General features: G+C 43.6%; 1 protein-coding gene across 1 annotated transcript; it reads right to left on the bottom strand.

Annotated features, from left to right (window-relative positions):
• Positions 1-10,274: 10,274 nt before the first annotated feature.
• On the bottom strand, positions 10,275-11,653 carry LOC134289449 (uncharacterized). The gene is made up of 2 exons (XM_062855274.1): positions 10,479-11,653; positions 10,275-10,401 (listed from the first exon to the last, which is right to left on the bottom strand). The coding sequence occupies exon 1, from the start codon at positions 11,651-11,653 to the stop codon at positions 10,613-10,615; it is 1,041 nt and encodes a 346-aa protein (XP_062711258.1). The 3' UTR covers positions 10,275-10,401; positions 10,479-10,612.
• Between the last annotated feature and the right edge of the window lie 2,786 nt (positions 11,654-14,439).

Below are 14,439 nucleotides of genomic sequence, written 5' to 3' on the forward strand. Positions count from 1 at the left end.
AACGACTGATTTTGGTTGGACCTTACCGTTACCACGTTGGTTGCTAAGACCAGCTCTGTTTGTTTACAGTTCATTTCGCGCGTTGAAAACTTCAAAACTGAAAAGATTGTTGAACTCGTTGAACTACATCCTGGAACGGTATCGCAAGTTGTGCGGTGGATTTATTCAGCCCGCAATGAAAGGACAAGTCTTACTCCATGACTTGCCCTTTCATTGCGGGCTAAATAAATTAGTGTTAATTTATCAATTGCGTGATTTCATCGGATATCAAACGACACTCCAAAGCAAATATCATCCAGGCTGGGATTCGTCCGCTTCTAGTGCCAACAATCAGCAGGACTGTTGGCGGCTGCACTTAGTACGCTCATCATGGATAACGTGGCGGAAGGAGCAGAATATCTACAGGGTAACAGTCAAACAGACGCGGCGGGACTTACTTCGCATCTTCGACGACTCCGGTCCGGATTGCAAAACTACTACGAGAAAAAACGAGTAAATATCGCCAAAACCCAAAAGGCTCTCACAAACCCAGCTGCTAAGGGATCCAAACCGGATATTCTGGCTGTGATGAGGCGCACTGCGCTGCTGGCTAAGCTTAAACGCCCCCCGGATGCCTTCAAATGCCGAAAATGCACTGGAATGCAGTTTGTCCGTTGCGTCGTGAGAAGGTGGCATTGCAGTAACTTCTTATCTTGTATAATAGAGCTCCAGGCCGAGCTCCAGGCTTTGGGAACGAAGCTGCGTGTATTTTGAGCAGGCGATTTGTTTGAAAAATATTAAAAAACTAGGAGTGGGTAATGTCTGAGACATAACCGCAATGTTGACGTAGGACAAAGGCTGGAACGAGATTTCGACTTTTATATTTCAATAATACAATGCTTGTTGTTATGATAATACAAATGGTGGACTGATGTGTTGAGTAAAGTTGCTGTGTGATCGCTTTCGCTGAACGCATTTATAACCCAACAAACATTTTTGCTGTATAAGAGTAAAACAAATCACTCTTAAGCTAACTTTAGTTCAAGCAGCTGTTATTCAGCTGATTCGGTTACTTGGAAAGATGTTGACTAGTTCAAGAGTTATTTCGTTTTGAAGAGAAATGGTCAAATTACTGTTATACGAGAGAATTTTCATCGAGCGGATAAAATTATTAGATAATTGAACGGCGTTAGATAGATCTTTTCAATTGGGTTTTTAAATTTTGAAAAATGTATTGATTTTTTGATTTCATACGAAAGAGCACCTTTTTCTGAGCCACTATGATTTTTTTCAGATTTTTAGAACTTTATTTTGGTACCTTAAATCAATTTCAAAGATATTTTTTGAAATCACCTTTTGACAGCTGGGCAACTGCTTGACAGCTCCGCCCAGTACAAACTGCGACGAGGGGTGATGCGAGAAATCGCTCCCATACAAACTTCAAATTGATTTTTGAATAGGTTCCCGGGCTCCAAAATTCATGAAAATTCTGATTTCGGCTCATTTTGACATGCAGATTTAGAATATTAAATTATCTCAACGCCGTTATTGCGGATTTTTAGAAAATTTTCCACTATGCGGTAGCCGCCGAGTTCTACCGCAGCTGTCATAGTCCTACCGCAGCCATGAAAATGATCGTATCATTGAAAAGTTTGGTCAAATCAAAGCATGCTTGCAAAGTGAAATGTTCTGAAAAGCAACAACAAACAATGGTCATCGGCGTCGTATCCAAGGCTCGATCCAAGGTATCCTTGGACTGATTGATGATACATTGGTGAAAATCATCAGTCTGACAGCTGCGGTAGCTTTTCAATCTTCCGTAAAGTGGAAAATTTTCTCTAAATTAGCAATAAAGAAGCCAATTAAAGTTTAACGAGAAACTCATTCGACAATACGATAGCCGAGAGTCATCACTGAGTTTGTGTGCTGCTGCCTAGCTGGGAGGTGGCAACTTCCTTCTCCTTGACTGATTCAAGGAAAATGACGAAAGATAACAGAGGAAACAGCTGTTATGCCTCTAGATTAGCAGATGAAGCTCCTCCCATTCGGCGGGCTTTCCAGTTTATTCCGTTTGCATGACCCGCCCACATTGTGTCAGACGCTTCAAACGACTGCAACCGTTCTTTGAGACAATTTCTAATCGAACGGATAAACTAATCAATGTATTGAATAATTAAGATCATTTTAATTCGATAAATATTTGCATGAAACAATGTTTCAGGTACAATTGCCGAATAAGATAACGCGTTGCTAAATTTCGGGTAGAAAGATTAGTGACCGATTTTGCTGTTCTGAGCCACCAAGCATTCAACCAATCACTTTTCGAATGCACTACACTTTTACCGATCGTTGGAATATATCCGAAAATTATCTGATTCATAACTCTTAAGGAATAATTTTCTCTGGTCCTGAAAAGGTCCGTTCAAATAACGGTTGATTTTAGAAAGACAATTGAAAATTATCCACACTGAATGCGGGAAGCCATCGAATTGAGTGATTTGTCTTTATTAGAGAGACTTTCAGCCCTTGGCTACAAGCCATCGAAAACTGCCGCCGCCTGCTGCCGTGAATGAGATTCCTGGTACTATCAGATAGATAGCCGACAGTCGTCGCTGGGTGGTTGATGCGCAGCTACCCAGGTGCGGAGGTAACTTCCATTGTCGGGCCCACCGCAGCCGTGATCAGTCAGTGGATGAGATTCCTGGTGCTATCACTTGTCGCAGTTGACGTGCTGCTGCGTAGCCGTGGAGGTGATATCCACCTCCACCCTCCCTGACTGATCCAACGAAAATGACGAAAGATAACAGAGGGAACAGCTTTTATGCCACTAGATTAGCAGATGTAGCTCCTCCCATTCAGCTGGCTTTCCAGTTTATTTCGATTGCATGACCCGCCCGCATGCTTCAGACGCTTCAAACGACCAAGAAATGAGATAAATTTTCATTTAACAAATAAAGTAACCAAAATATAAAAAGATTTAGATCATTTTAATTCCAAAAATGCTAGAATTAAACAAGGGATCGTCCTTAAATTACGGCGCACAAAAAACTGATAATTTTCAACCCATCCTCATCCCTATGTCACACTTTTTGTATGGGACCTCTGAAATTTTTGTATGAGTCGTCACACTTTGCTGACCAAACCCCCCCCCCCCCCCCCCCCATTTAAACGTGACGTAATTTCTGGAAGCTCCCCAATATTTCACGAAAAATGGTTCTGATAGGACAATGCGTTGCTAAATTCTGGGTGGAACGATTAGTGGTCGGAATTCAATCTTTCATTTTTCGATTGAACCACAGTTTTCTCGATTGATGGAATGAAATTATCTGATTTACAACTCTTGAGGAATTATTTTCGGTGGTCCTGAAAAGGACCGTTTGATTAATTGACGATTTTAGGAACGAAATGGCATGAAAACATTATGTCACGCAATGCGTGTTGGTTTTCTCCTTGCTAAATACAGGATGCCACCGAAAACTGGTACGCCGCTTTCTGTCATGGATGAGATTGTCCTGGTGCTCGTGCTATCCGCACGATAGCCGAGAGTTGCGGCTGGGTTGATGTGTCACTGCTCAGCTGTGGAGGTGACATCCACCCTGCCTGACTGATCCAATGAAAATGACGAAAGAAATCAGGGGGAACAGCTTTTATATCCCTAGATTGGCAGATGAAGCTCCTCCCATCCGACTGGCTTTCCAGTTTATTTCGTTTGCATGTCCCGCCCCGTATGCACCAGACGCTTGAAACGGTTTAATCAACCGAGAAATGAGAAAATTTTCATTTAACGAATAAAGTAACCAAAATATTGGAAGATTTAGATCACTTTAATTCGAAAAATGGTTAAATTAAACAATGTTTCACAAAAACGGTCTGGATAGGATAAAGCGTTGCTAAATTCTTGGTGAAATCATTAGTGGCCGGCATCATTATTGTTGCGGGGCCATCACACTTTTACAGAGCGATGGAATGAAATAATTATCTGATTCACAACTCTTGAGGAATAATTTTCTATGTTCCTGAAAAGAACCGTTTGAATATTGGACGATTTCAGACAGAAAATTGACATGAATTCATCATGCCACGCAATGCGTGTTAGATTTACCCCGTAACGTGGGTAGATCACCTTAGAATGGTGCGTTGCGGTGTAAGATCTATCAAATCAAATTTTGATCTTGATATTTACCGTATTTTTAAATATTCCAAGATCAAAGTTTGATGCTCTTTTCCTTGTACTTTGTAGTATTTGTGTTTCAATGTACTGCCGTGAATCGCATATCAGTCCCATCTTTGCTGGATTTCCTATACAAATGGGACAAATATGCGATTCACGGCAGTGTACTGCTAATTAACATTTTATTTCAGCAGGATTCAGGTAAATGTATCGTACGATATAAATAATATTTTAAAAATATGTAACTGTGGCGAGCGTATCACTAATATGTAGCTTATTTGACGTACGATGTTAATATTATTTTATTTTTCAGATTATCAACCGAAGAATCTAGTAATTCAACCAAATGCCAACAAGATGACGAGGAATCCAAGACGAATTGGGCAGACAACTGATTCGCAGTCTAACAATGGTGTGCCTGAACGTTAACCAAGCGTATCCTTTGGAGTTTACCCTTCCACTAACAACACCTAAATTCCCGTGACACCTAGGCCTGAGAGATCGTAGAGTTGTCTACATTTTTCATAGGTGTCCAAAACTAACCATCCTTTCCCATTCCTCAGCAGTCGCAAGGACGTGGCCAGGACAGTGCTCGACCATTGGAGGATTGCGTCAGTCTTGTCTAAGAGTCAGAGATTAGTCCCAAATCTTTGTGCTTTGGTTCGGACGGAAGGAGGCATCCTCATAACAGCGGTCTAGGACTGTACCACCTACGAATTTGTGCGACTCGCTTAATGCTAATGCTAATGCCACGCAATGCGTGTTAGATTTCCCCGTGTTGAATGCTAAACGCCGTCGAAAATTCGCCCGCCGCTTGCTGCCGTGGTTGAGATTAGTGATCGCTTTCACTGTTGCTGAATCACCACCAAGAATTCAATTATTCACTATTTGGTTTCACTACACTTTCTCGGTCGATGCAGAGGAAATTTATCCAATTAACTCTCTAGGAAGCATTTTCGATGGTTCTGAAAAGAACCGTTTGAATTTTGGACGGTTTTAGGTAGAAATTGAAATCAATTCATCATGCCACCCAATGCGCATTGATTTTATTCGCGCTGGACGCCGTTGAGAATTGGCCTGCCGCTTGCTGACCTGGATATTCTTCCTGATGCTATCAGCAATACGCCACCGTCAATCAATCCGTGAAAGGACCGAGCCCCGAGGAAAAGCGACGCAACTCGCACATTCGTTGTGGCGGATCTTGCTTTGGTGGATTTTTCTGCTGCCTCTGCCACCACCGCCGAGCAATCGATGAAAAGTATTCCTTCCTTGGTCTGCCGCGTTAGACGGTTAGAAGGCGAATGTGCAACAGCACCCTTGCCGACAACCACCAACGCCGAGCCGACACGGTCGTCAAAGAATAATGAGCGAAAACGCAAACGAAGAAAGTCGGCAGCTCTCGTTCGATGCGTTCACCTCGAGACGACAAAGGCAAATGAGGGAAGATGCGAAGAAGCAGTAGCTTTTATATTCGACGGGAGCATCCAAAATGTGCTCGTTCGTGATTGGCTGGAATAATCATGGGTTTACTTTTCCCAATTTTTCAATAGTTTGTTATTGAAAATTAGCAAATGTTAATATTGGACATAATTGGTGTAAAGATTTGCAATCGTAACGCGGCCGATTTCTGAAAATTTAGAATGACACCCGGTATAGAAAAGAGAGACGTAGTCCTACGTCAAAAAACAAAACGTTTTTATATATAAAACACTTTCCCAAACCCAGTGTCTTGTTTCATTTCACTGTATTTATCCTCATAAAACATTGGACTTTCACATTCATTCTGTATTGCATCAGAAGATAGAAATCCTTTAAACGCAGATAATAATTGCTAGAATAACCGTATGATGTTGATATTTATTTAACAATTTTCTGGGAAACAATGTTACTACATACATCCTTTTAATTCAGTGAGCGACTAAACGATGCTAATTTGTTGAAAATAACATTCTTCTTTTAAAGACACCGTGTGGTCCAACCATTATCAATGTACTGGTCCAACCATAATCAGCATTGGTCCAACCAAAATCAAAATTGTCTGCTAAATAAAAACGATTTTTACAGTGAAATATCAAGTAAATTATCAAATTGTGGTACGTTTCAGAAACTAGAAGAGTAGAGCTTTCCACCAACCTTTAGTTTATTATACAAAAATGCTATGATCATAGGAAAAAAAACGACTTGTGTTTCGACCATGTAGTAAAACACCACAAACTGGTCCAACCATCATCATTTACCCTACTCTGTGGGGCCTGATGGAATACCTCCAGTATTGCTAAAGCGCTGTCATTCCGTTCTTCAAGAACCCTTAGCTACGATTTACAACCTCTCCTTTCAATGCAAGCAGTTCCCGGACAGCTGCAAGCATTCATTCCTGTTCCCAGTCCATAAAAAAGGAAACAAACGCGATGTGGGTAACTACCGTGGAATAACTTCGCTCTCTGCCTGCTCTAAAGTATTCGAAATTATAGTAAACGATGCACTGTTTGCTTCTTGTCGACACTACATCTCAATCCACCAACGCGGGTTTTTTCCAAAACGGTCAGTTACCACCAACCTCACGCAATTCATCTCAACGTGCCTGCCGGCAATGGACGCCGGAATGCAGGTGGATGCTGTTTACCTCGATCTCAAGGCTGCCTTCGACAGGGTTGACCATCGAATACTACTTGAAAAATTGGCAAAGATTGGAGTAGCTCGAGAATGCGTGGACTGGTTCAGATCGTATTTGACTGGCAGATCGTTGTGTGTTAAACTGGGACCCTGCCAATCCGAGCACTTCCGAAATGTCTCTGGAGTCCCACAAGGTAGTAACCTTGGGCCGCTACTCTTCTCGCTCTTCATCAACGATGTTTCTTTAATTCTGCCGCCTGGAGTGAGACTGTTTTATGCCGATGACGCCAAAATATACATGGTTGTCAATAGCCTTGGTGACTGTATTGAACTACAGTCGCTCTTGTGCCGATTTGAGCAGTGGTGCGTGAATAACTGCCTAACCTTGAGTGTTAACAAATGCCAGGTGATAAGCTTTAGCAGAAAACTGAAACCGATCATGTACCAATATACGCTATCTGGTATACCTCTGGAACGAGTGCACCGTATACGCGACCTTGGCGTCATCCTAGATGAAAAGCTTACATTCCGGTTCCACTATGAAGACGTTATATCGAGAGCGAACAGACAGCTTGGCTTTATAATGAAAATCGCTAATGAATTCCGCGATCCGGTTTGTTTAAAATCACTGTATTGTGCACTTGTGCGGTCCGTTGTTGAGTTTGCCGTCGTCGTGTGGTGCCCTTATCAAACCACCTGGATATCTCGCATCGAATCAATCCAGAAAAAGTTCGTGCGTTTCGCGCTAAGGAATCTTCCTTGGCAAAATGATCAACGCATGACTCCCTACCATGATCGCTGTCAACTACTGGGAATCGACACTTTGGAGAATAGACGCCGAACCGCGCAGACTATGATCATGGTCAAGTTACTGAACGGCAGCGTTGATTCTTCTCAACTTTTGGCCAGAATAAACATTAATGCTCCAGCACGATCGCTCCGGAGGCAAAACCTCCTCAGGTTGGAAGGTCGGAACACCGCTTATGGACAGCACGACCCTGTTCAATTTATGTCGGAAACTTTCAACACCGTAGCTCACATTTTCGACTTTAATGTATCTGTTTCCACACTCCAGCAACGATTTACGTCATACTTCCGTACCATGAGTTAGTTGTTTTTGTTCATGACCAATGTTTTTAATTAATTGTACGATATGAGGCATTTTTTTTTAAGCTTCATTAAGACATTCTGTCAGATGGAGGTTATCACAATAAATAAAATAAAATAAATAAAAATTTGTGATTCCTGTCGACTAGTGATAGTGTATAAAAGGAGCCCAAAATTAAAAAAGCGGCGGACCGGAGTGAAAACAAGCAGCGAAGATGAGGATCCACGACCTTCCACAAGTGTCCTCAAAAGTGGTCAGCAATTTGCCGAATCTCAGCATTCAGCGAATATACAAGAATCCAAAGAATTGCTAGGTAAGCACAATTACTACTTTTTAACTACTTCTTTTGCGTAAGCGCTATTTCAGTAATTTCAGTACACTAATGAACAAATTTATTTTTTCTTTCAGAATCCGTATCTTCGGTTCCATCTTTGCCATCGATACCATCAAAAGATCTTCTGGAGGGCTCGTACAATATATGTTGCATATTTCACCTATTTCATCCAGGGAAATGAGAAGCCTAGATTATAAAGTGAAAAAGTCAGTAGAGATTTCTCAAGCAGTACGAAAATACATTTTTGATATGGATCCAAATGATTTGGAAAAAGTTGATAAATACGATGAAATGATTACACAGTTAAAAGTATAATTTGCCTTCTACAGATAGAAATGATCAGCTTAGAATTTTATCCGTTCTTCCTCAATCTATGTCAGCTAGAAAAATATCGGAAGAATTTAATGCACCTCGTTATATGGTCAAGCAAATGAAAAAACTTGTAGCTGAAGAAGGCATTCTCTGCACCACGGAAGCCAGACGTGGGCATGGAATAAATGAAACTACTAAGCAGAAGGTGATAGATTTTTATGATAGCGATGACATAAGTAGAGCTCTGGTCCTCACAAGTTCCTACCTCATGCTTCCACGGGTCAAGTGATGACAAAGACCGCCAGCTAAGAGTTGTGTGCCTAGCTGGTAGTGCAGCCTGGGCACTGTTGTCCTTCTGACTTCAGCTAGGTTGAGGAGGTATGATCCGAGTGTCTGTTCACCAAGGAGGTGCGGCTCAAACAGCATCTGTTCTGGCATCCAGCGGCTGAGTAAGAAACGCTGCACCTCGCCCAGCTAGATCCAAGGTGGTAGCCCCATCAGCGTGGTCGTCCCAGTGTTGGTTGGGACGTTAAACAGAACTGGCACGATGGCCCTCCGGCGAGACAGGAGTGTTGGCGTAGGCCCAATAAGCCACCCGTAAAAATCCCCAATGCGAATAACATAGGCGAAAATACGACTCGATACAATCGGCAAAGACCCACGCGACGAAATAAGGACTACGATTGGGAACTTGGAACCTGGAATTGCAAGTCACTAGGTTTCGCAGGATGTGACAGGATAATCTACGACGAACTACATCCCCGCAACTTTGACATCGTGGCGTTGCAAGAACTTTGTTGGACTGGACAGAAAGTGTGGAAAAGCGGGCGTCGAGCGGCTACCTTCTATCAAAGCTCTGAATGCGCAGGTAGGAAGGGAAGAAATGTACAGACCGGTAATCGGGCGAAACAGCCTGCACGCCGTATCGGCCTGCGATGCGTGAACTTTGCAGCCTTCCGTGGTATATTAGTCCGAAGCATCTTCTTCCCCCGGAAAGATATCCACAAAACCACTTGAAGATCACCCGACCATCAAACAGAAAACCAAATAGATCACGTTCTTGTCGACAGTAAATTTTTCTCGGATATAACCAAAGTCCGCACATACCGCAGTGCGAATATAGATTCGGACCACTACCTACTTAGATGCTGTATGCATGCGCTTAAAACTTTCGACGGTTATTACCACGCGTCGAAGTCGAACGCCGCGGCTCAACATCGAGCAGCTGCGAAACGTAGAAGTCGTTCAAGACTACGCGCATCAGTTAGCAGTGGCCCCACCAACGGAAGAGCAGCTTGGCGCAGCTACACTTGAAAAGATGGCTGGAGGGACATCCGATTCGTCATAGGTAGGACCTCGGCTACAGCACTAAGCTTCGCGACTCCGAATCACAGAAACGACTGGTACGACGGCGAATGTGAACAGTTGGAAACGAGAAGAATGCAGCATGGGCGAGAATGCTGCAACACCGTACGAGAGCGAATGAGGCACGTTACAGGCAGAACTCAGTCTTCCGGATGTAGAAGCGCCAGCAGGAAGAACGAGTTCGCGAAGTGATAAAAGAGCTGTACCGCGCTAAGGACACACGAAAGTTCTACGTGAAGCTGACTGCTCGCGCAGAGGCTTTGTGCCACAAGCCGACATGTGCCGAGATAATCACGGGAATATTCTCACGAGCGAGCGTGAGGTGGTCGAGAGGTGGCGGCAGCATTACAATGAGCACCTTGTGTGGCTGCCGCATATAACTTGGTAGCACTGACCGGGGTTGATCACCGTGAACGATTATTATGCGGTTTTATTGGCAATTATCGGTGAAAAATAACGGAAACAGCTTATTTTGCGTGACGCGTTTCGACCTACTATTCTTCGGTCATCATCAGACGCCTAAAACATTATACATTTATTTAAAACATTGATTCAAGTACAAATACAATACAATTTACAAATCACAAAACACTTACATTCAGCTGGAATCACCCCTTCAACTTCGTCAGTTATATAATACTAATTTGCAACACCCATCTCATGCCTACTTTCACCCAACTTTCACCCATTATGCTGTTTCACTCATTCTCTCATACACGCAGTTTTCCTCTCACGGTTGTCTTCGTAACTGAGCTAAAAGTCCGTTGTAAGCCGAGTTGAAGTTCCCACACTCTCTCTGTAGGTTCACAGTGAGATCTTCTCCTCTCTTCTTAATATGAAACACCTCTGCTATGTTCCTGGTTGCCTGGTCTTGGATTCGATCCAAAATCTTCACTTGATCGAAGTTGAAGATATGCCCTTCTTCCATTTTGTGGACTGCCAGGCCCGATTTCGGGTTTCTACCTCGGCAGTCATTCTTGTGTTCCGCCACTCTTACTTCTAGCATCCTTTTCGTTTGGCCGATGTACACCTTCTCGTCAGCCCCACATGGTATGCAGTACACCACGTTCTTCTGTTTCCCTGGTGGTATAGGGTCTTTCAGTTTGCTGAATATTTGGTTTTTTATTTTGTTTTGCGGTCTAGAAGCAAGAGTGACGTCATTTTTTCTTAAGACTTTTCTCAACTTTTCGCTAAGACCAGGCACATAAGGTGCGGAAACATATTTCTGTGGGAGTGTAGTTCGGTTGTCGGCCTCCAAGGTGTTGTAGTGTTTGTGTATGCGGAGTCTTTTTAGTTTCTGTATGAACCAGGAGGGATAGTTGTTTCTTTCTAGGATTTGTGTTGCTTGTTTTAACGTTTCTTCCCGCTTCGCCCCACATGTTAACTTAATGGCGCGATCAATTAGCGCGATCGCGGTATTTTGTTTATGTTGGAACGGGCTTTTGGACGTATAGTCCAGGTACCTTCCGTTAGAATGTTTCGGAAGCCAAGATGTATTTATTTGGTCATCCGCCCGTTCCAACATCATGTCAAGAAACTTTATTTTCCCTCCCACTTCCATTTCAACAGTAAACTGGAGACGATCGTGAAAACTATTGAACGTATCCACGATCGTTTGGATGTGCTCCCTTCTAGCTATACACATGCAGTCGTCCACGTATCTACGGTACAGCTTCAGATGTATACCTTTCTCCTCCAGCTGCAACCTGCATTCCTGTTCCAACTTTTCCATCACCACATTGGAAATTACTGGTGATAATGGCGAACCCATGGGTACACCGAATGTCTGTCCGTATACATCACCCTGATACACCAATGCCCAGCACTGTGCATTGCTCCGGTCAGGCGGCGGGCATCAATCCCGCTCTACACACATGCATGGTCACACGTCCGACTTTACACAGTGGCGTGATGCAAGACGTCAGTTAGCCCGCGCGCCCACCGAGCAAGCAGCTCCAGGCAAGTCATAGGTGCATCGTACGGATCTGTGCGCTATGGTTGATTCCTCGGGACCAGGATCACACAAACTTCAATGGCGACGTTGCAAGTACCGAAGGTGGCGCGGTAACAGATCTTGGAGTATGTGCACAGGACGAAAGACTTCCGGCTCCTGACCTCCAAGAGATTGAGGAGGAGGTTGGACGGTTGAAAAATAACAATGTCGCTGGAGCAGATCTACTACCAAGCGAGCTTCTAAAATAAGGTGGACAAGCACTACACTGGGTCATTACCAAGATTTGGGAGGAGGAAGTATTACCGGAGGAATGGATGGAAGGTATCGTGTGTCCCATCCACAAAAGGGCGACAAGTTGGATTGCAGGAACTACCGCGCGATCACATTACTGAGCGCTGCTTACAAGATACTCTCTTAAATTTTATGCCGCCGGCTATCACCGATTGCAAGACAGTTCGTGAGGCAATATCAGGCTGGATTTATGGGTGAACGCGCTACAACGGACCAGATGTTCACCATCCGCCAGGTGTTGCAGAAATGCGGCGAATACAACGTGCCCACACATCATTTGTTCATCGATTTCGATACAATCGATCGAGAACAGCTATGGCAGATTATGCACGAATACGGATTCCCGGATAAATTGATACGATTGATCAAGGCGACGATGGATCGAGCGATGTGCGTAGTTCGAGTATCAGGGACACTCTTGAGTCCCTTCGAATCTTGCAGAGGGTTACGGCAAGGTGACTTTCGTGCTTGCTGTTCAACATTGCGTTAGAGGGTGTAATAAGGAGAGCGGGGATAAACACGAGTGGGACGATTTTAACGAAGTCCGTTCAGCTGTTTGGTTTCTCTGATGATATTGATATTATAGCTCGTTAATTTGAGACGATGGCGGAAACATACATCCGACTAAAGAGTGAAGCCAGGTGAATCGGATTAGTCATTAATGTGTCGAAGACAAAGTACATGATGGCAAAGGGCTCCAGGGAGGAACACCGCGCCCGCCACCCCGAATTTATATCGACGGTGATGAAATCGAGGCGGTTGAAGAATTCGTGTATTTGGGCTCACTGGTGACCGCCGACAACGACACCAGCAGAGAAATTCGGAAACGCATTGTGGCAGGAAAGCGTGCTTACTTTGGACTCCGCAGAACTCTACGATCGAATAAAGTTCGCCGTAACACGAAAATAACTATCTACAAAACGTTGATTAGACCGGTTGATCTCTTTGGGCACGATGGACTCTACGTGCAAAGGACCAACGCGCCCTTGGAGTTTTCGAACGGGAGGTGTTGTGTACCATCTACGGTGGAGTGCAGATGGAAGACGGAACTTGGAGAAGGCGAATGAATCACGAGCTGCATCAGCTGCTGAGAGATCCAACCATCGTCCATACCGCGAAAATCGGGAGGCTACGGTGGGCGAGTCACGTCATCAGGATGTCGGATAGCAACCCGACTAAAATGGTTCTCGAGAGTCATCCGACCGGTACAAGAAAACGTGGAGCGCAGAGAGCTAGGTGGGCGACCAAGTGGAGGATGATCTGCGGACCCTACGCAGAGTGCGGAACTGGAGACAAACAGCCATGGACCGCGTGGAATGGAGACGGCTACTATGTACAGTAGTATGGGACACGCTTGTATGGAAAAAATAAATCCTCGCTCCAGTCGACTTTTTAGATCCCATTTAGGTCCTATATGAACTGTACAAAATTTCAGCGCAATCGGTGAAACTATAATTTAGCGCAAGCGGTTCAAAGTTTACATAGGATTTACTATGGGAAAAGTTACATTTTCAAACAAAAAATCCCAGAGGTCGCCCCTTGTCTCCTTAATTCAAATCGATCAATGCTTCTTGTAGAAAAATCATTTATGAAACTTTCCTTCGAAGACCGCAAAACAATTAGATGCTTGTGAAAAAAGTTATTGATTTATTATCAATTAGTGATCCAACGAACGGCTTTTTGTTTTGTTTTATTAGCAGCACTGTAGCTGCTGCCTTGGCTGCTGCTGTTTCTGGGGGTGGTGATGCCACCCGCCACCCCATGCAGCAACGGCAGCAGCAGTGCTGCTGATAAAACAGAACAAAAAACCGTTCGTTGGATCACTAATCGGTAATAAATCAATAACTTTTTTCACAAGCATCCAATTGTTTTGCGGTCTTCGAAGGAAAGTTTCATAAATGATTTTTCTACAAGAAGCATTGATAGATTTGAATTAACGAGACAAGGGGCGACCTCTGGGATTTTTTGTTTGAAAGCGTAACTTTTCCCATAGTAAATCATATGTAAACTTTGAACCGCTTGCGCTAAATTATAGTTTCACCCATTGCGCTGAAATTTTGCACAGTTCATATGAGACCTAAATGGAATTAAAAAAGTCAACTGGAGCGAGAATTTGATGTTTGTCCCATACTAATGTACAGCAGAGGCCTTAGCCTGATCGGTAAGTTAAGTAGCTCTGGAATAACTTTATGAAAGAATTCTTGGAGCAACGCTCCATAAAATTCCCAGAGATTATTGAGAAAAACTCACGAATTAACCTCTGGCAGAAATTTTGGTGTAAAACCAATGAAAATCCATTGAAGAACTTTTGA

Source organism: Aedes albopictus, chromosome 1, assembly GCF_035046485.1.
Source record: "Aedes albopictus strain Foshan chromosome 1, AalbF5, whole genome shotgun sequence".
In the NCBI taxonomy this organism is placed as follows: domain Eukaryota; kingdom Metazoa; phylum Arthropoda; class Insecta; order Diptera; family Culicidae; genus Aedes; species Aedes albopictus.

What these genes read in the sequence shown, in the direction of transcription:
- LOC134289449 (XM_062855274.1), bottom strand. Translation starts at nt 11,653, where the DNA reads ATGGGTTCGCCATTATCACCAGTAATTTCCAATGTGGTGATGGAAAAG.